Source organism: Muscardinus avellanarius (assembly GCF_963383645.1).
Source record: "Muscardinus avellanarius genome assembly, chromosome: 14".
Taxonomy (NCBI): domain Eukaryota; kingdom Metazoa; phylum Chordata; class Mammalia; order Rodentia; family Gliridae; genus Muscardinus; species Muscardinus avellanarius.
In genome coordinates, this window is record NC_137800.1 from 19,699,491 (window position 1) to 19,720,497 (window position 21,007).

General features: G+C 34.8%; 1 protein-coding gene across 2 annotated transcripts in view; it reads left to right on the forward strand.

Annotated features, from left to right (window-relative positions):
- The window catches only part of TLL1 (tolloid like 1), a gene marked incomplete at both ends in the record, with an annotated part of 198,136 nt that overhangs the window by 120,639 nt on the left and 56,490 nt on the right, over window positions 1-21,007 (forward strand). For both annotated transcript variants that reach the window (XM_080710730.1, XM_080710731.1), the window contains 3 exons: window positions 2,014-2,119; window positions 7,387-7,511; window positions 15,716-15,831. In XM_080710730.1, coding sequence (XP_080566856.1) covers window positions 2,014-2,119; window positions 7,387-7,511; window positions 15,716-15,831 — 347 coding nt within the window. The remainder of the gene's footprint in view (window positions 1-2,013; window positions 2,120-7,386; window positions 7,512-15,715; window positions 15,832-21,007) is intronic.

The window sequence follows — 21,007 nt, forward strand, 5'->3', positions numbered from 1 at the left end:
ATCAGATATTGGAGATTAATCACCAACAAATTTATGACTTGCCCTGACTTGAAAACTAAGATCAAATATTTCTAATGAGCACAAACTTTATATGCTTCCAGTTTATATGCAAAATAGGTATGATAAGAACCAAATTGATGAGAATCGAGTTAATCTATATTAGAACATGCCTTCAAGAGGGAGGCTTGCCTTTTTAAGTTTTTTGAACCACTAAACATACTTTACCCTTGTTCTCTGAATCACCAGTTCTCTTCTGTCTTTTATTTGGACTATATATGGCCATATTTTCTGTTTTAAACTAGCAAAATACTCTTTATTATGTATATGTTAAGAGACCAGTCTGTGAACTGAAGTGTATTATAGAAGTTGCTTAGGTCCCACTTTCAAAAATTTTTATGAAACATTTTGCTTTCATTAGAGGATTTGCTCCCATAGTACACCCTAAATTGAAATCTTAATGGCTAATTGCTATAAAATTTGGTCCATAGGTTTTTGAATATTTTTTCTTAGAGATATATCTAATATACTGAAAAGTCCTAATGAAGAAAATTTTAATGAGAATGCAAAGTACTTTTGAGAATGGTTGTAATACGACATATCAGAGAAATGAGGAATAGATATTTCACTATGTAGGATTAATTTTAAATAATTTTACAAACATGGTTTAAAACACTTTTGTCCGGGACTTTGGCTCTACATCCCCAAGTTTGAGTCCTTTGTCCTTACTACTCAAATCTACTAGCTTACTTTATGACGTGTTGGAGAAAATGAATTTAATTTTTTTTTTACTGGTGCATTGTATTTATACATCTTAATGGGATGCAAGATGGTGGAGACACGCATGTCCACATCACCGAATTAGTCTTAAATATTTTGTGTTGTTCAATTTTTTTATTACCATTTGGAAAACTTTTTATGAATGAAATATTTGTATATTTAGTAGAAATATGGAAGTTGGAATAAAAACTTTGTTACATGTGTGGTATAATAGTTCTATTTTGAGCCCCAAATGTGAGTTTCAAATTCTAGTAGTTCACCTTTACATTTTGATGTTTCAAAGCTTTGTAAGTTCCATAAATGATAAGCTTTGCACTATTTTTGGCTGCTTACATTATGAGGTGGAGTCACTAAAATGTAAATTCTTTGGTTTGGGAGCCATTGATGTAGTTCTACATATGAATATACATGTATATATAGATATTTATGTATATATGTTTATATATGTAGAAAACATATGCACATAAAATATACACACATATATATGTATATATACATATGTTTTCAAATTTCAAGAAATAATGTTACAAAGGGAGTTGAAAAATCTATGAAAAGTAAAGTTGTCAAGAAATTGCAATAGCAAAGTAAAAAAAACTGTTCTAAAGCACATTCTTCTTGATTCAAAAGCTCTCAAAGTAGAGCCTTGCTTTAGTTCTGAATGGAAGTAGATTTGCCGCTGTTGTTCTATCTCAGTGATGAAGTCACGCAGCTGAAGCCTGCGGAGTTGTGTTTATTCTAGTGTTGTTTTCGTATCTTCCCACAGTGTTTCTTAGAAAGAATCTAAAGTCAATAGCCAGACGATTTTGTGGATCCTGGCAAATGTAGTCGGCAGAGAAAGGTGGGAAACTCATTAGATACAAAACATAACTTGTTATAATCATGTGTTCAGGACCCAGAAAAGTGGGATGATTTTAAAGAAACAAATCCAAGATGGAAAAAGAGTCTACACAGAAAAGTCTACCTTTTTGCAGAAATTTGTTGTTAAAATCCATTTTTGCTCTTTCAGTTCAGTATTAAAGACATATATATATATATATATATATATATATATATATATATTTTTTTTTTTTTTTTTTTTTTTTTTTTTTTGCACATGCTTAGGAGTTGGTATGTAAATACAACCGACAGGAAGATCAGTCACTTAGTGAAGAGCAGATGGGGCCTAGGAAGGACGCTCCTGATCTTTTTTCTTTCACTTAAAAGGCTTCTGTGATCTTGTTTATCCCTCTTTCTCAGGTCAAGAGTACAATTTTCTGAAGATGGAGCCTGGGGAAGTGAACTCACTTGGGGAGAGATATGACTTCGACAGCATCATGCACTATGCCAGGAACACCTTCTCAAGGTTGGAGTCTCAGGTTATAGCTTTTGACTTTTAATTCCTTTCCTCCGAGGCTCTGTTTACATTAGAACTAAAACCACCTTCAAAATCGCTGCCTCATGGCAGAAAAAGAGTGATTAATATTCATGGCTAACAGACATTCTTTAAATCTTTATCAATGTGAACTACTTTATGATGTGAGACTTTAAGACTACAATGCACCAATAAAAGTATTAAAAATAAAAAATAAAATGAAGGCAATATATGATATTCCAAAAAGAGACATTTTACAAACATTCTTATATTTCCTACCAGACATATAAACTTAATTAAGGTGATATTTTAAAAAATGTTATAGTTATTTAAGCAATTTTATATTCCTAAATTATAAAAATGTTCAATTAAAATAATTGTCAAGGCAAGCAGCATGTCAAATTATGAAGCATTATTTAATGGAAATTTTGAATACGTAAGTCAATAGGTTTTAACTTTGACGTAATCCTATTTACGTATTTTCTATTTTATTACTTGTGATTTCTGGGCCGGGTCAAAGAAATCATGGCCACATTGATGTCATGAAACTTCCTCTATATTTTCTTATCGGAGGAGTCTTACAGTTTTAGTGTGTGTGTGTGTGTGTGTGTGTGTGTGTGTGTGTGTGTGTATGCATTACATATATAAATATACATATAAATAAAAATATATACAACTATTATGTATAATAGTATATATAAATTAATATGCTGTAGGGGTACTAGGGATCGAATCTTGGAACATTGTACTTCTGCGCTACATCCCCAACCTTTATTTATTTTGAACTTTAAAACAGAGTTTTGCTAAGTTGATGAATGGCTCACTAAGTTGCTGAGGCTGGCCTTGAACCTGTTTGTAATTCTTCTGTTTCAGCCTCCCAAGTACTGGGATTACAGGTGTGTGCCACCACACTGGTTTATGTTTATATTTTTAATTTATTTTGAGTTAACTTTTTAAAGTATATAAGATTAAGGTCCAGCTTTATTCTTCTGTGTGTGGATATTCAGTTTTCCTGGCACCCTTTGTAGAAAAGACTATCTTTCTCCCTCTGTGTGGTCTTTTTACTCTTATTAATGATAATTTAACTATACATATAACATTTTCTTCTGGGCTTTCTATTTTATTTCATTATTCTATGGGTCTGCATTTATCCCAGTGCCACACTGATTTGATTACTGTAGCTTTATAATATGTTTTAAAATCATCCCAAAGTTGAAAAGTGAGTTCTTCAACTTTATTTTTTTTTCAAAAATTATTTCAATTATTTCGTATTCCTTGAGATTATACATGATAATTAGTTTGATTTTAAAAAAGTTCTGCAAAAGATGTCATTGAGATTTTGATAGGAATCGTATTCCATCTGTAGACTAGGTTAAGTGTTCAGCTCCATGAACACAGGACTTTCCTATTTATTTATCTATTCTTTAATTTTTTCAATATTTTTCTTAGTTTTTCTTGGGCAGGTATTTCACCTGTTTGGTTAGTTTATGTCTAAATTTTTTAAAAACTGTGAAGCTATTGCAAATGGAATTCTTTTTCTTGCCTTCTTTTTGGACTGCCCTCCATTAGTGAATAGGAATGTAACGTATTTTTGTGTGCTGAGTTTGTATCCCATATTGGTGAGTTCATTTATTAGTTCCAACAGTTTCTGTGGAGTGTTTAGATTTTTTTACATATAAATAATGCCATTTATAATCAGAAATAATTTAACATTTTCCTTTTCTATTTGGATGCATGTTATTTTTTATGTTTTCTTCTTTCTCCTTCCTTTCTTCTTTTTTTTTTTCTTATGGTACAGGGGATTGAAGTCAAGGATATTCTAACTCTGAGCTACATCCCTGCCCTATTTTAATTATTTATTTAGAAACAGGGTCTCACTAAGTTACTGAGAGCCAGCTAAGTTGTTAAGGCTGTCCTTGAACCTGCAATTTCCCTATCTCAGCCTCTCAAGTCCTGGGATTATAGGCAGGTGCCACCACTCTTTACTTTCCTTCTTTTTCTAATTGCTCCGGCTAGGATTCCTAGCATTATGTAGACTAGGAGTTGTAAGAATAGACATCCTTACCTTGTCCCTGATCTTACAGGAAAAGCTTTGTTTTTCGCCATGGAATATCATGTTAGCTCCAGGCTTTTCACACACAGTCTGAATTATGTTGGCATACTGTCCTTCTATTTCTAGTTTGTTGAGTGTTTATCATGAAAGGAACCTTCTTGTCATGACAAATACCTAGTCATGTTGAACCTTGTCAAATGTGTGGGGTTTTTTTGCATTGAGATAATCATATAATTTTTAACCTCAATTCTGTAAATATAAAGTATATGAGGTTTTGTAGTTTATTCTATTTAGAATATTTTTATAGTTCTTAACAGGGTCTATGAAAGTTAGAGTCTCACTTGAGAGAAGAATAGGATCTATCAGGCTTCATGTACATGGATATTTTGTAATGTAGATGCTTGCAAACTGAAAACTGGCTACTTTTTATGAAAAAAGAGTTATAAAACTTTAGAAAAAATTTAAAATCATAATTGATTTGTTTTTTTTTAATGCTGCTAAAGTGAATAAAGAAAGGAAGGAGGCTGGGTAGTGAGCTCCTAATGGTATCTGTTTCAGGGCTATTGGTTGTGTCTTCCTGAGGAGGTACAGTACGAACCTGCCTTGTTTAATGGCCAAGAAGCCGAGGAAGAGGAAGGTTAACTTCCTGAAGACAAAGAAAGAACAGAAGAATAAATCACTGATTCCATTTGGAATGGAAGGCAGGAAGTTACCTCTGTAGAGAGAAAGAGCCAAAATTCATCATTCTGTTGTCTGTGACTGAATATATCCCCTCCAAAATGTCATTGACCTTTTAGAACTGAATCTTTTTCTGAAAGCTGAAAAAAGTAAAAGTGCTTATAGGCAACAAATTTATTTTCAGAATAGAAAATAGTGCTGTTAGCACCAAAGCATTGCAGAAATTGCCACAGTTCATCAGTTTAGATTTACCTACTTAAGGTTTCTGTTGATCCATGGACAAATTCCTTTTCTCTATGCTACGTTATAACTCAACCTTCCCTTTCAATTACATCATCTTACTTGTAGTTGAACCTTATAAATTTTTGCAAGCTTTCACTTTTAATGGTCAGTCCTCATAAATCATTATCTCCACTTCTCTAACCTCATCTAAGGCTATATATATATATATATATATATATATATATATATATATATCCCATATATCTGTACAATATATATATAGGATTGTAGATGCCGAAATCTATGGTTGAAGAGTTCCAGTCTCCTTATTTGACTTATTAAGATTCTATCTAGTGCTCATCCCCCTTACCCTTTCCTAGAAACTAGGGAAGTTGGTCATAAATTTCTCATAGATCACCTCAGTCTCTACCAACTTTCTATAGATGAACAAGTGTACTGAGTGGAAGAGCTCAGTTCTGTCTAGTGCTCAGACTTTCAGGGTCCCCTCTTCCCTGAGCAGCCATGTTTCTTGGTCTCTCTGTGCATACTCGACTCTCAGATACACATGTACCTCTCACCTTCACTACCTTCATGCTTGGCAAAAATGTCAAATTCCAAGTGAGTGTCCTTTTCATAGCCTTCCATAAAAGCCAGCTATCGCTTTAAATCAATATTCATTTTTCTCACCTTTATTATTTTTTTTTTGCTTCTCCATAGCATCTATGATGCACTCGGTTCTCAATCTTTGTTTAATGCCTCTTTCTCCATTTTAGAATGTTAGATTCACAATGGGAAGAATTTCTGCTTACTTTATTTGTTCCTGGAATCCAGACCAAGAACAGGGCATAGTAACTATTTCCTAATGAGAAGAATGGACTTGAAAATGGCGTCTGTGGACTTGGAATTTAAATGCAATATGTTCATTTGTGTAATTTGGAAAGCAATGTCCTATGTTTCATCTCAATGTAAAATATAATTTTATTTATTAATTAAAAATAATTATATATAGACTCCCTCTTCTGTTTTTAAAAATACACACATACTCACTCCCTTCTTCTTTACCCTTTGGAATAGTCCCTTCGTCCATTTAACTTTCGAGCTCAGCACCTACTTTAGAGTTATAAATGTTGGATATTCATTGCAAAATTAGGATGTGTCTTTAGTGCACTGTAATCTGAATGTTAAATTATGCATATTAGAAAAATGACAGGTCTTGAGCCATAACCTTGAGTCTAAAACAACTCAGTATCTATAGGTTAGCCTTCATAGGACATTGATGGATTAGGCTTTTTTTTTGGCTTATTGTTTTTACAGCAGAAAATTTTAAAAATTTATTTTATAAATATTTTTATAAAATATCAAACTGCGTAGTGGTGCATGCTGTGGTGATGTATGCCGTGGTGGTGCACAGCATTCCCCCCCTGCTTTTAAGGTAGTGAATGCCTACTTAGTACTTGGGAGGCTGAGACAAGAGGATTGGAGATTTGAGAACAGCCTCAGCAGCATAGCAACATTCTCAGCAACGTAGCCAGATCCTATTTCAAAATTTAAAAAAATTAAAAGGACTGGAGGTGGAGCTCAAAGGTAGAATATCCCTGAGCTCAATCTCCAGGACCACAAAATAATAAAAAACCCAAACATATATCAAATATATATATATATATATATATATATATATATATATATACATACATATATATGTATATATACACACACACACACACACACACACACATACACACATACACACATACATACATACATATGCTTTACATTGTCCTTTATCAATATTGGCATTTTTGCTTTTTCCTTGTTCTTTAAATATATGCTGTAATAATACTTGGAATCCTTAGAACACTTCGGTTAAATAAGCAGTCTAACAAAAATAAATTAACTTTTTGTCTGACTCTTACATTTCCAGTAACCTCAAAATTATTTACTGGAGGTTGCAATTTTTTTTAATGATAAAGAATTGTTTTAAATTTGGCAATCTAACGGATTTTTGAATCTGTGTGGGAAAGCTAGCTAAAAGCCATGGTGTACTTTGTGGGAGATGATAAATTTTTTTCTATTTTTAAAAACACATACGTTCCTAAGGAAAAAGTGGCTGTCTTTATTGAATGTGAGGCACATATGGTTTTTTTTTTTCCCAGCCAGCACAAAAGTGTTTTGAAACCCTCACCCACAGATTAGAGCTCTCACTTTGAATTGAGTTTGAAAAAAAAAATAATAACCTTTTGTTTGTTAGGAGTGTGTGAGTTTTAATTTGGTGACTTAGGTGTGGTTTGCTTCTGTTTTTCTTCAGGGGGATGTTTCTGGATACCATTCTCCCTTCCCGCGATGATAACGGCATACGGCCGGCAATTGGTCAGCGAACCCGGCTAAGCAAAGGAGATATCGCGCAGGCAAGGAAGTTGTATAGATGCCCAGGTACCTCATCAGAGAACGCAAAAGCGGCAGTGGGTTGACTGTGGTCTTCCAGATGCAGAAGCCATGATTGCCAGCTGTTTGCTTGTCTTCCTCTGTCCTGTGTATAGAGCTCAGTCAGTAATCAGAAAATGGGGTTGAAGAGAACTCTTAACTCTGAATGGCTGTTGCTATAAAGAAGCACAGATTTCTAGGAATTAAATTTGAGACATAAGAATAGCATATTTTATTTTTTCTAACTTAATGAGCGCAAGAGCCGAAGAGAATGGTTGTTTGGTTATTAGGTGATCGCACAAGTTCATTGTTAAAAGCTATCTCCTTGCTAAAGGAAAATAAATGCCCTTTCTGAATCTGATTCCTTACAAGGAGCATCATTAATAACATATAAATTAAAATTCAATCAGTAGGAACTCAGGATTTTGTTACAAAAAGCCCAGTTATAACCATGTTGCTAATGAGCTACTGAATAAAGATGTGTAAAATGCTTAATGAAAGGTTTTAATTAGAATGCTGTAAAGAAACTCACTAGTACCTTGGTGGCCCAAGAATGAAAAAAGATGACATGTTCCATTTTGGAAGCTTTTAGACTTTTTTGAACATAAACATATTTATAACAAACTGTCTAATTATCTAAAGATATTTCTACTTTTATGTTCATGCATATATTTACTTTGTGGTACTTACATTGGATCCATATTCTAAATAAATGCCTTTAACGTATGTGTGTGTGTGTGTGTGTGTGTGTGTGTGTGTGTGTGTGTGTGTTACTAGGTAGGGATTGAACCCAGAGGTATTCTACCACTGACCTGCACCTCCTGACCTTTTAATATTTTGATTTGAAATAGGGTCTCACTAGGTTGCTGAAGTTTTCACCAAGTTGCTGAAGCTGACCTCAAACCTGTGGTCTTCCTGTCTCAGCCTCTCAAGAACTAGGATTACAGGCGTGTGCCACCACATTGGCCTATAAGCGCCTTTTAAAAATAGTTTGTGTATGTATGTAAAATATACATGCATATGTAGTATTACTTTATTTTTTACCATTATTTCCTATAGGAAACATTAATTTATAAGAGAATGATACCACTCTGACAAATGATATAGGCGACCCTTCATTAATTTCTAGCAACACTGGACAACACTTTTTATTTTTATTTATTTTTTGCGGGTATGGGGATGGAACCCAGGGGCATTTGACCTCTGAGCTACACACCACCTATTTGTTATTCTTTATTTTGAAACAGGGTCTCACTAAGTCACAGAGAACCTCACTAAGTAGCTGAGGCTGTCTATGAACTGTGGTCCTCCAGTCTCAGCCTCCCGAAAGCTGGGATTACAAGCGTGCACCACCACGCTCAGCTATATTATGCTTTTTAACTTTTACAAAAAAGGATTAGCTAGGAATAGTGGTGCTCCCCAGTATTTGGGGATCACAGATTCAAGGCCAGCCTCAGCAACTTAGGAGACACTTAACTGCTTTGCAAAATCTTATTTTAGCATAAGAAATAAAGTAGCCTGGAGGTGTAGTTTAGAGGCAGAATGGCTCTGGATTCAACTCCCAGTACCATTAGAAAGAGAGAGAGAGAGGGAGAGGGAGAGGGGGGGGATTATGTGATTAGTAATAGCTAAATAACTGAACTCTGCATATAAAAGTACTTTTGTTATCTCTCTACATGTATGTGTGTGTTTGTGTGTCGTGCATGTATGCACACTGAGGAACATTTGCACATTGAATTGTAGAAAGGTCAGTAGGATTTAAGGCAATTGCATTTTCAGTCAATGGCTCTTCATATTTCAGCTATTAACAGATATAATTAGAGGTATAATTTCTACTTGATAGCTTAATTGTGTAAAATACATCAATGGGTCATAATTAATATATAATCATTCTGTCTGATATAGTACAGCCAGATTCATGTGAGTGCTATGCTATGTAAGAAAGATATCGTGTATTTCTATAGCAGCATGAAAAGCAAATTGCTTTGCCACAGCTTATGAATTACATGGAACTAGGGAGAGCTTAAAGCTATAAAATAAACGACATGCTCCTTTGCACTCTGCCTTATTCTTACTCTTTTGTTTGAAACTGCTGGTGAATAGAGCCAATAAAATTTATTTGGATACTTTCTCTGCCAACGTTTTTCTCTTCCTCACCAGTTTATGCTCAAGGCTGTAGTAGATCTACGTTTAATAGAGCTATTTCTTAGAGTTTACTCTAGAAAGAAACACTAGTCTGGTAGAGCGTAGAGTTAGACATACACAGCTGTGGCTTTTATGGTCTGTGATAAGTGGAGCTCAGAGTCCAAAAAGGCGAATTTCCCACAGGCAGGCTGCAAATACTGTCATGCAGAGAATGGGTTTAAGAAATGGCCAGAAGATGAACATTGTAGGCCTTAATTTCCTTAAATTATAACAGTTATCTTTACTTTCTAGTTCATAAGCATCGTGTAACCCATGGTTATATTTGCCTTCTTATATATGCTCAAAATATAAATTAGACTAATATATGAACCTTTGATATAGACAATGCATTCTGCAAAAGCTCAATTTTCAATAGTAAAGCTCCATTTTCAAGGTGATGGTATGAGGATAAGTTATAGTTCAGAACTATTTTCATTGCAGTTTCTTTCTCTTAGTTCTGGAGATGGTCAAGAGAAGTTTCCATATCAGTTATTATGTAAAGGAAAAGGACGATCCTTTTCAGCCTCAGCACTAGTGTTATAAGATGCTTATATGTGGTCAGATCACTGGTCCCTCCCAAAAGGGGTGTTGGACTCTGCTACCCAAAGGCCAATCCAGAGCCCTGCTGAGGGCTTCCATGCCTCTCAGGAATTAGCGCATTTTAAAGGACCCTCACTAGCATTAACTGTCATTATAATGCCTTGTATCCTATGACCTACCAGGATGAGAAACATCCACATGGGCTGGAGAATGGGTCCTTGTTATAACTCTTCATCCCCATCCCGATTAGCAGTTTGCTTATGAAGGCTAGCTTCTCTAAGGCCTGAGTTATAGTTATCTGCTCTTCATTAGAGACTACTTTGCTTACTTATCCTCTGTCCTTTGGACCTCTTCTCTCTTGTGATCTCATTTTCTATCACTTCCAGGAGCACCTTCAGTCACTGGGAGACCTTCCAATAAGTCCTAATGGCGCCACTTTCCAATAGCGCCATGCTGGCCACCGAGCCCTTATCACATAGGCCTTTGTGGGATACTTGAGATACAAATTACAGCTTCAATTATCATTCAAAAATTAAGAAAAAAGTGAAGTACAGTGATATCTAAAAAGAAAGTTTTAGAAGATTAAAATCCCTCTTGTTATGTAAACGTGTATGTGGATTCACACACTGACATGGATATAACCTGTCTTCACAAATTTACAAGTGCTCCCAATTTTGATGTGCAAACAGTAGACATGTTCAGAACGTACATGTCTGTGGATGCATATTTATGTGGAGGTTTGGGGCTGGAAGGCCAGTTTCAACATGCATGGAGTCTGATTACTGGAAGCTTTAAAATTGTTTTAATACTTGTTGCCTTAATCGTTAAAGTTTTTTGTTATGTGAACTGTAGCTGCTTATATTTTGTTATTCTGTAATTCTCTAAGGTTCTGGATAGAAAAGGCTTCTATAATTGCCTTCCTATATGTATTTTTGGCTAAAATATATTGCCAGCATAAAAAAGTTCCATTTAGATTTTTTTCTATTTATTCATAGATATATTTATTCATCTACCCAGCTAACCTTCCCTGGATCAGTGGACGGTAGCAGAGGTATCTAGTAGACCAAGCCAGAGCTGTGGAATTCCTCTCCTCCTCTCCTCTCCTCCTCTCCTCTCCTCTCCTCTCTTCTCCTCTCCTCTCCTCTCCTCCCTTCTCTTCTTATACCTACTTAGTCCATGGTCTTTTTTTTTTTTTAACATTTTTTATATTTTTTTGGTGGTACTGGGGTTTCTGGAAGCCCTTCTACCACCGGGCTACACTCCCAGACCTATTTTTTTTTTAATATTTTTTTATTTGGAAACAGGGTCTCTTAAGCCAACGAGGCTGGCTCCAAACCAGCGCGATCCTCCTGTCTCCGCCTCCCAAGCGCGGGGATTACAAGCGTGCGCCACCACGCCCGGCAGTCCATGGTCTTTTTGTTCTTCCTTACTGTCTCAACTTCCTGAGGTGACTGGTTGGGGTAGCCTCCTCTTTGTCTGGTTGCTGACAAGCCTCTTGCTGGTCTCTTGCCTTCATTCTTACATCCTGTCAGTCTTCCTGCCCTGCTGCCTTCTAAGTGACATTTCAAAATGCAAATTGTTTTTCATGCATCTTCAGGATAAAGGTTAATTTATTTCTCAAGATGTCTCTTGCAAAATGCATCCCATATCTCTTCCCTCAGCCTCATCTCAGGATACTATTTTCCCTACAGTCTGATTTCTCACCTTACTTCCTTTAAGCTCTTGAACCAGGTTATTATTGTTTTGAACTGTCCTTCCAGCTGGAGTACTTAGAACTGCCACTGGTTGAAATCCTCGAGTTAAAATCTCCCCGGTCTTCCAGGACTCCTATTGTTTGATGCTTATCTTTAGATCTTACTCTTAGAGTTGTCAATTTATTTGTCATATCCCACACTAGACTTTATAAATGTTTTTATAGTTTATGTTTAAAAGTTTTGAGGAGTGGTGAATTTATGAATTATTTAAATAAATTAGGCACTATTGAGTTGATTGTACAGTTTTATTTCTTTCCTTAATCTAGAATTCATCCATTTCTTTGGAGATTTATTTAATGTACATTATTTTGTAGCTACCTGTGTTTTAATTAGGCTTGGTAAAATTACAAATATATCCCTACAAAATATGGAAAAGGAGAAGTTTTCAGCCTTTGATATTTGTTGGATGCTATGAACATCTGATAGAAAAAATATCTGTAGATGGATATACAGTTCACAATAAATGTAACCACATTACCAAAAGGATGAGAATCTGTAATGATTTCTCAGCAATACATAATTTAAATGTTTATGTCAATAAAACTATTTTTATACTAAAAGAAGGAAGATACATATGAATTATCTAATTCAAAAGTGATTGGTCATATGATGAGGATTACAAATTATGATTTAAAGTAATATTGATTTAAAATACTAGTCATAATAACATGTATGTATATATATTTCTTTATGGTTTTATTTTCCCAAATTTTACTCAGGTGATAATTATAGTTCAAAGACATTCCTAACTTTATAATCATAGTCTTCCTACCAGTAGAAGTATTTAAGATTTAAGAAGACAAATTCCATTTGACACTTACAAAATAACCTTGTAAAGTCTTTGTAATAAAATAGCCATTTTGCAGAAAACTGGAACTAATGCTTTTTAGATTTGCTTGTGATGGAATAATCGGAATAATTATTAAGTGACAACATCAAGACTTAAATTCATCTACATACCATGCTGTCCATAGACAGATTAAGCATTTGAAATTAATAGTGCCATCTAAGGATTTTTTTTAGTTCTTTGAATAAATAAGTTAATTTTTTTAGTTTGTTGAATAAAGAAGTTAGTTTTTTATACCTGATTGTAAACCAATTAGTGGCTGGTAACAGTGCTTGAAAATCTCTCTCTCTCTCTCTCTCTCTCTCTCTCTCTCTCTCTCTCTCTCTCTCTCTCCCCCTCCTCTCCCTTCTCTCCTCTCTTTTCTTTTCTCTTTTCTCTTCTCTCTTTCTTCATACTGGGAATCGAACCCAGGGATATTCTACCTCTAAGCTACACCTCCAGTCCTATTTTATTTTTCATTTTGAAACAAGTTCTCACTAAGTTGCAAAGGGTCTTGCTAAGTTGCTGAGGCTGGCCTTGAACCTTTGATCCTCCTGTCTCAGCCTCCCAAGTACTGGGATTACAGCGTTACTCTACTACACCTGGCCCTGAATTGCAATATTGATGTTTGTGATCTTCTTTATAATCAGGTACTATGTTAAAGATATTTTTCCCACTTATTTTTTATAAAATGTGTTGGTGCATTGCAATTATACATCATTGTTAAAAACATGGAAATGTATTAAAAATACAGACACACAGCTGTTTCTGTATTTAGCTCCACATGCTACCCTGTTCCTCACTCTCCACATGAATGTTACTATTAGTAGTAATACCTTCATACTGCCATAGTATTATTTGAACTATTTTCTTCTTCAGTCCCTTCCCCTAGCCCCCATCAAATATTCCATAGTCCCTTGGGTTTTGAATTCTGTGTTATATTTTGTTTTATATTTTTAAGAAAGTCTCTTTTTTAATTAGAGCGATATCACTTGCATACATTTTTGGATTAAATACATTTAATGGTTTTATTTCTACTTTAGGAAATATAGTACTGTCATTCTCTGTGGCTTAGAGGGCTTAAGATAATTAGCAAAATCATTATCAAACTCTTACAAATTGTATTTTTTTTTCATTGAAACACACTCAATTCCCAAATTATTATTTCACATCTTACCGATCCTATAGTGTCTGTATTAATTAAATTCTAACACATTTTTTTTTCTAAAACTTCTGGTAATGTGGCATTTTCCAAATTTCCCAGATGATTCATTGAACAGTACTAAATGATGTATTTTGACCTTGCATACTTTCAGTTTGGTCTCAAGTTTCTTTCATCCGTCTGGTTCATCAGAATAAACCTTACTTGCTGCTACTTTAAGCTTATTTTGTTGTGCAAACATCATATGTTTTTCTGAATAAATATGTATCAGGCTATTTTTACAGCTTTGTTTTATATTTTGAGACTCGATCGTTCTTTACTTAACACAAGATTTTTAGAACCATGTATAATTTATGGAGGATTTGAGGAGATGAGAGCTCACCTGCTGGTAGCTGTGCTCTGGACAATGGTGACAGCTTAGGTTTGACCTCAGTCTCCTTCACGGGGAAGGAGTTGTTCTTTCAGGCTGTTGAGCAAAGGTTATAAAGATGACTGGCTACAACAGAAGGATCATTTTTGAATAAAGGATATGTAAAATAGCCCAGGTTTGTGTGTTTCACGCCATGTCTTGCAATAGCAGTAGCAAAACCTTTAATAGAATGATGCTGACCAGCAACCTTGGTCAAATGTAGGTTTTGATTCTGAGTGACTTGCAATTCACCATATCAGATGACTGATCATTATTTCCAAGAAATAAGACAAGCTTTGTAAGAGAAAAATATATGAATTGCTTTTCTAGCAACTTCTACTTACAAGAACAGAAAGGGATAGTAAAGATAATTAGGTATTTGGGGAAATTTTGAATTTTTCATGATGTTTTTAATCCTTCAACTTTTTTTTCTTATTTTGAAACATCTTATTTGACAGTTTCATGCCACCTTTATTGAATACTTGTTAGTTATTATTTAATATTTTTTCACCTTGGAGTGATATTCACTGTTAAACAGCCTCATTTCACATTGAATATATGAATGGGCCATTTTGTGTTGTCCTAAAGCCACATCAACTAGGTATTCACTGGCTCATAGCTGGATATGAATGTCCTTGAACTGGCTCCTGGCTTATCATAAATGAATAAAAAGGTTCCCAGAAGGGAGAACCTTGTGAGTGCCATATTAATTATCTCATAACTGTTTTATGGTTAGCCCTAGTGATGAGATTAAGTATACTATAATTCTGGCTAGAGACACATAAAAGAAATTTACTTAGAAAGGAGAAAGTATCAGCCATAAAGAAGAACAAAATTACATCATTTTTCAGGGAAATTGATGAAACCGGAGAACATTATGGTAAAAGTTAGATTGGATGCTCTTCCTAATATGTGAAAGCTAGGGAGACAAAGGGCCATAGGAAGAACTCTAGATGAAGGAGGAGAAATCATAGATGTGCAAATAAGGAGACCTAGCTGGGGGTGACAGGAGGGGAGAAGAGGAAAATTTTCTAGTGTACATGAAGTAGATTCACAAACATATGAGAGTCAGTCACTAAGCCAAACATGAGAAGAAGAGCGGGGGAAGGGAAGGGAGTGGGGATTGGGGAAGGGCTAAATGAGAGATGTGTACATGTATGCCTCTACCATCTTGTACCCCATTAAGATGTATGACTGCAGTGCACCAATAAAAACATTTTTAAAAAGGAAAAAGTATTTTTCAGAGTACAATTATAGGCTCAATATGTCTAACATATTAATGATATCCAAGCTTTGCAGATGCATTGAAGAATAAGCATATATCATTTTCCCTTGTAGCATGTGGAGAAACCCTTCAAGAGTCCAGCGGCAATCTTTCCTCTCCGGGATTCCCAAATGGCTACCCTTCTTATACGCACTGCATCTGGAGAGTGTCTGTGACCCCAGGCGAAAAGGTAGTTTATATCATCAAGAGCTGTACATTAATATCAGATAACTGAAAAGTCTCTTCAGTCTTCAAATATAATTTGCTCCCTCTTTTATTTCTATTTCATTCTTCTGAGATTCAGAAAATTAATAATGGTAATGGTTAAAACGGGATTTTGAAAGATATAATTAAAAATTTCTTAAATGCTATGGAAAGGTTGAGATGTTGAAAATTATAGTCTCAGACATAAAGGTATTAAGATTAAAGTGAGTAGCAGAAGGATAACAAAGCCCCAACTTTTTAAAATAAAAAATATGTCTATAAATGTTCACATAATCCAGAAAGATAGTATAATAAAAGTTAGAGATTTCCAAGTAAAATAAAATAAGCCAGGCATGGTGGCACACGCTTGTAATCCCAGCATTTGGAAGGCTGAGACAGGAGGATTGCAGGTTTGTGGACAGCCTCAGCTACTTACTGACTCCCTCTGCAACTCAGTGAGACCCCGTTTCAAAATAAAGAATAAAAAAAATGGGGCTGAGGGTGTAGCTCAGAGGTAGAATGCCCCTGGGTTCCATCCCTAGAACTGCACACATACACAAAAAAAGTATAATAAAAAAAAATGGCCCAAGTGTGGTGGCCAAGTGAGGCCCTCTGCAACTTGGTGAGACCTTAGTTCAGAATACAGAATTTTAAAAAAGGTCTGGGGATATGTCTCGGAGGTAGAATGCCCCTGAGTTTCACCCCCAGTGCCGCAAAAACAAAACAATACTGTATACCAAGCCTGTAAAATGCAAGTAAAGCAATACTTTGAAGAAAACTCACAGACTTAAATGCTTACATCAGGAAATAAAAAGACCCCCCCCCAAATAATAAGCTAGATATGTATATATGGTGGCTAGGGGAAAAAAGCAGTAAAATACAAGGAAAGATATTTAAAGAGGGAAAATAATAGAATGCAAAAGTAATAACATGAAAATAAAATGGCAGAAAGTATGAATAAAGTTGCTATTTAGAACTGATTAAAAACAGAAAATTAGATGAAAAGAGAAAAAGAAAGAAGCTTTAAAATAAACTAATTCAATTCTCAGTATAGTTGGCTTAAGCAAACTAGATTATTAACTAATCTAGTTAATTAGTACTTTATATTTGCTTTCAATTTGCTTTACACTCCCAGACCTATTTTATATTTTTATTTGGAAACAGGGTCTCTTAAACCAGCGAGGCTGGCTTCAAACCTGCATCCTCCTGTCTCCGCCTCCCAAGCGCAGGGATTACAAACGTGTGCCACCACGCCTGGCGCTCAAATTTATGTTTTGATGCCTAACGATTTATCATGAAAATATTAACATATGATCATCTTAACTATGCATCGATATTATCCGAGTGGTTTTAAAATACATCCAATTTATTTTTGGTTGAGATAAGCTAGATACAATGACCTCCAATTACAGCAAGAAGACTCATTTGATGTGGAAAGTACAAACCAGTAAATTGAGAAGCTAAAACTTCAACCCAGGTCTTTCCATCTCAATCCAGAAGAGCTTCTTGTTGTAGAAAAAGATCTATTTTACCCCTCTTTATTACAGTACAATTCCAAGTCTGAACAAAACCTTAATGATTAACAATTTCAGGAACTGGCAAACTTCTGGGAAGGACATGTCTTTCTAGACTGTGCAGTCTTTTTTTTTTTTTTTTTTTTTTACAAACACTTATTTCCAATATTGTAATACAACAGCAAACAATAGATGTTATGATAAAGAAGTGGTTACAATAAAACTTTATTGACAAAAGTAGAATGCAGGCAGAATTTGACTGTGAACTCTAGTCTAATGATCTTCATTCTACTCTATCTCTCTGAGCCTTATTTACTTTATTTATTTAGGTACTGGGAATTGAACCCAGAGACATTCTATCTCTGAGCTACACCCCCTACCCCTATTTTATTTTTAATTTTGAAACAAGGTCTCACTAAGTTGCAGAGGGTATCGCTAAGTTGTGGCAGCTGTTCATGTACCTGAGACCCTCCTGTGTCAGCCTCCCAAGAACTAAGATTATAGGCATGTGCCACCACGCCCGGCCTGAACTTTATTCCCGAGAGAGAAAACCTCTAATGTAGAAAGTTCATTAGCGTTGTCTAACTTCTTCTGGCTGCAATCTAGCCATCCATTTCATCTTGCTGCTGCTTTGAATTTTAATCTCTCTATCTAAAGGGCCACGTGATAATTTCAGCCTAATGGATTAGGTTTTTATCTTTTCTGTCCTGTTTGAGGTGTAAATGTTATTTTAATTGGTCATTTTATGGTGCCCATGGAATTTGTTCAGGTGGCCAATAATATCGTAATTGTGCTGACGCAAGTTCATTGACTGCATCTTCCTCTGGAGTTTTGCAGACATTCAGTCCCTTGAACGGTTAACGTGCCTGCCTTCAAAAGTCTACTCTGCAGCTCTGTCAATCTTTAATAAGAAAACTCAAGAGTGATTGTATCATGTTAACTGTGCAATGGAGACTCCTAACAGATCACAGTAAATACAAAGATGGCTCCTTGCATCTCTTTCCTTCCCATGTTCCAGGGAAGCTCTGACTAATTTTAACTCGATAATTATATTAACATCAGAAATAAAATATTCATATAATCGTATTACGCAGTATTCATTTTATCATTCTTTGAAAAATGCAATATGTTTACATAAAATAGCATAACATAAAACAACCATATATTTCCCAAATGCTTTTAATTTGTAATTCAAGGATGGATTCTGCTAGCAACCTCAGTCAAAGAGCAGAATTTTACTCTATAGTCAGAGCCCTCAGATTTGATTTTAGAAAACCTATCTTAATTACATTTTCTACTTCTAAAGGACTCTGTGTTTTATATTAGTGTCAGGCCGGTTTTGTTCTTCCACGGTGCTTGGAGTTTAAACTAGAAGATTAAAAACAAGATAGAAAACTTTCTTGCTCAGTTACCCCTTTTCCAACTTGTGGGTGTGTGTGTGTGTGTGTGTGTGTGTGTGTGTGTGTTCTAAGACTTCAAATATTCTGGGTGTAATTTGATGATATATATACATCTGATTTAATTGACTTTTTTTCTCATCTGGGAGGAAATTGGAACTATTTTCCCACCACTGAAAAACTCTTTAAATTCAAGAGAGAAGACATAAAATGAGCCCTTGTACCTCTTTTGTGTCTGTATTCTAATTTTGCTGTTTCTGCTTTAATAAATGCACCCTTACATGATCATATGGAGTTGAACCTGGTCATAGCTATAAAGAAAATATAAATGCAGAAAGAAACTTAATATCAGGCAGTGGTCAAAATCCCCATTTGTAGCAGACTTAAAGACAAAGTTAAGTGGAAAAGCCAGAAATTAATATTTAACTCTATCTTAAAAATAATCCAATGCCACATTAGGGGAGAAAATATTGTGAGAACTCCTAAAAATGACTTAGAAATGACAGTGTTTTGAGAAATGAACCTGGGGATTATTGAAAAAGAAAGGAAAGAATGATCAATATTTTTCCCTTGGATATTTGGGGAATTTCTGTGAATTTTATTTGAAAATACTTGAAACCATAAAATTGAGTGTAGGAAAAAATGAGGAAAAACAAAGAAATTTCAAATAAAGTAACCAAAAATGAACGAATGATCCTATGAAGCAAAAACAAATTATAGCACAATGTTCTTTATTACCTATAACAAAATTGTATCTATTTTATTATCCTTGGTAGACTTAATTTCTAAATCAAAAAAGTACCTATTACTCTGTAGGAATGATCAAAACCACCTTTGGTGTACAATTTCATCACTGACCAGTGGGTACCTTAAAATAAGATGTCATGAGAAATATTTGTCATGATATTGTATCTTTGTACTGGGAAGAAGTAAGCAAGCTCAGGATTTATTTGCAATAATTATTATTTTCCTGTTAAATATTGTTCTAGAGAAAGGAGAGAAACATTTTTTTTATGTTTTCTACACAGAATTAGCAGGACTTTTCCAGAATATGAATTCAGAGATTATTGATTCTCGTCTCTTTTTTTCTTATTCATTTGGCATTTTCTCACATTAAACTATTGCTCTGTCACAAAAAGTTTCTTTGAAAATTGTTTTAAGCTAAGAAATTTTAGAATAGTTTCAAATATTCATAATGTGTTGGTTTTGTCCAAAGTCCATTTTCATTTCCAGAGTAAAGACTAGGTTCTCTATGAGCCATAATCAGTATGTTAAACATTTTAAGCATAATAGAGTTGAATGAAATTTTGATTATTTAAAATAATTTCCAAATGAATTTTACTTCATAAAAATACTTTTTTTTTTTTTTGGTGGTACTGGGGGTGGACCCCCGAGGCTTTCTACCTCCGGGCTATACTCCCAGATCTATTTTATATTTTATTTGGAAACAGAGTCTCACTAAGTTGCTGAGAGCCTCACTAAGCAGCTGAAGCTGGCTTTGAACCTATATGATCCTCCTGTCTCAGCCTCCCAACAGCAGGGATTACAAGCGTGCGCTACCATGCCATGCCAGTGTTATGTTGGCTTTGTTTTGCCTCTGGTGTGATCAAGTTAAAAAAAAGAATTACTTAAAAAATGAAGTATGAGCTGTTTGTGGTGGCGCATGTTTGTAATCCCAGTATTATGGAGGCAGAAACCAGAGGATCGTAGCTCACGGACAGCCTCAGCTACTTAGCAAAGCCCTTGACAATTCAGTGAGTCCCTGTTTCAAAAATAAAAAGACTAAAACCAAGGGCTGGGTGTGTAACTCAGAGGTAGAATGCCCCTGGGTTCCATCCCCAGTACTGCAAAAAAAAAAAAAAAAAAAAAAAAAAAAGTATGTTTATATAGCCGCGAGGAAAAAAAATATCTTTCCTAGAATTGTTTTTGAATTATCTTTACAAAGAACAGCATCAGCTCAAAATGAAGTGCAGAATAAAGGGTCATGTTCAAGATCTTCTAACTTAAAAAGTCTTTGATATATATTCTTGGATCCAGAGAGTAGTAGTGACATCTGCCTTTGATTATAGTTACAAAGATAAATTCAAATGCTGGGACTGCATTTAAACTTTTTGACATACACAATGATATTATATTTCAGAATATGGCACATGGTGGTGATTTTTAACATAATTATAGCTGTCAGACTGGTTGTATTTGAAACAAATTATTAAGAAGAAGATATTCATGGGAAATTGAGATTCTTCACAAT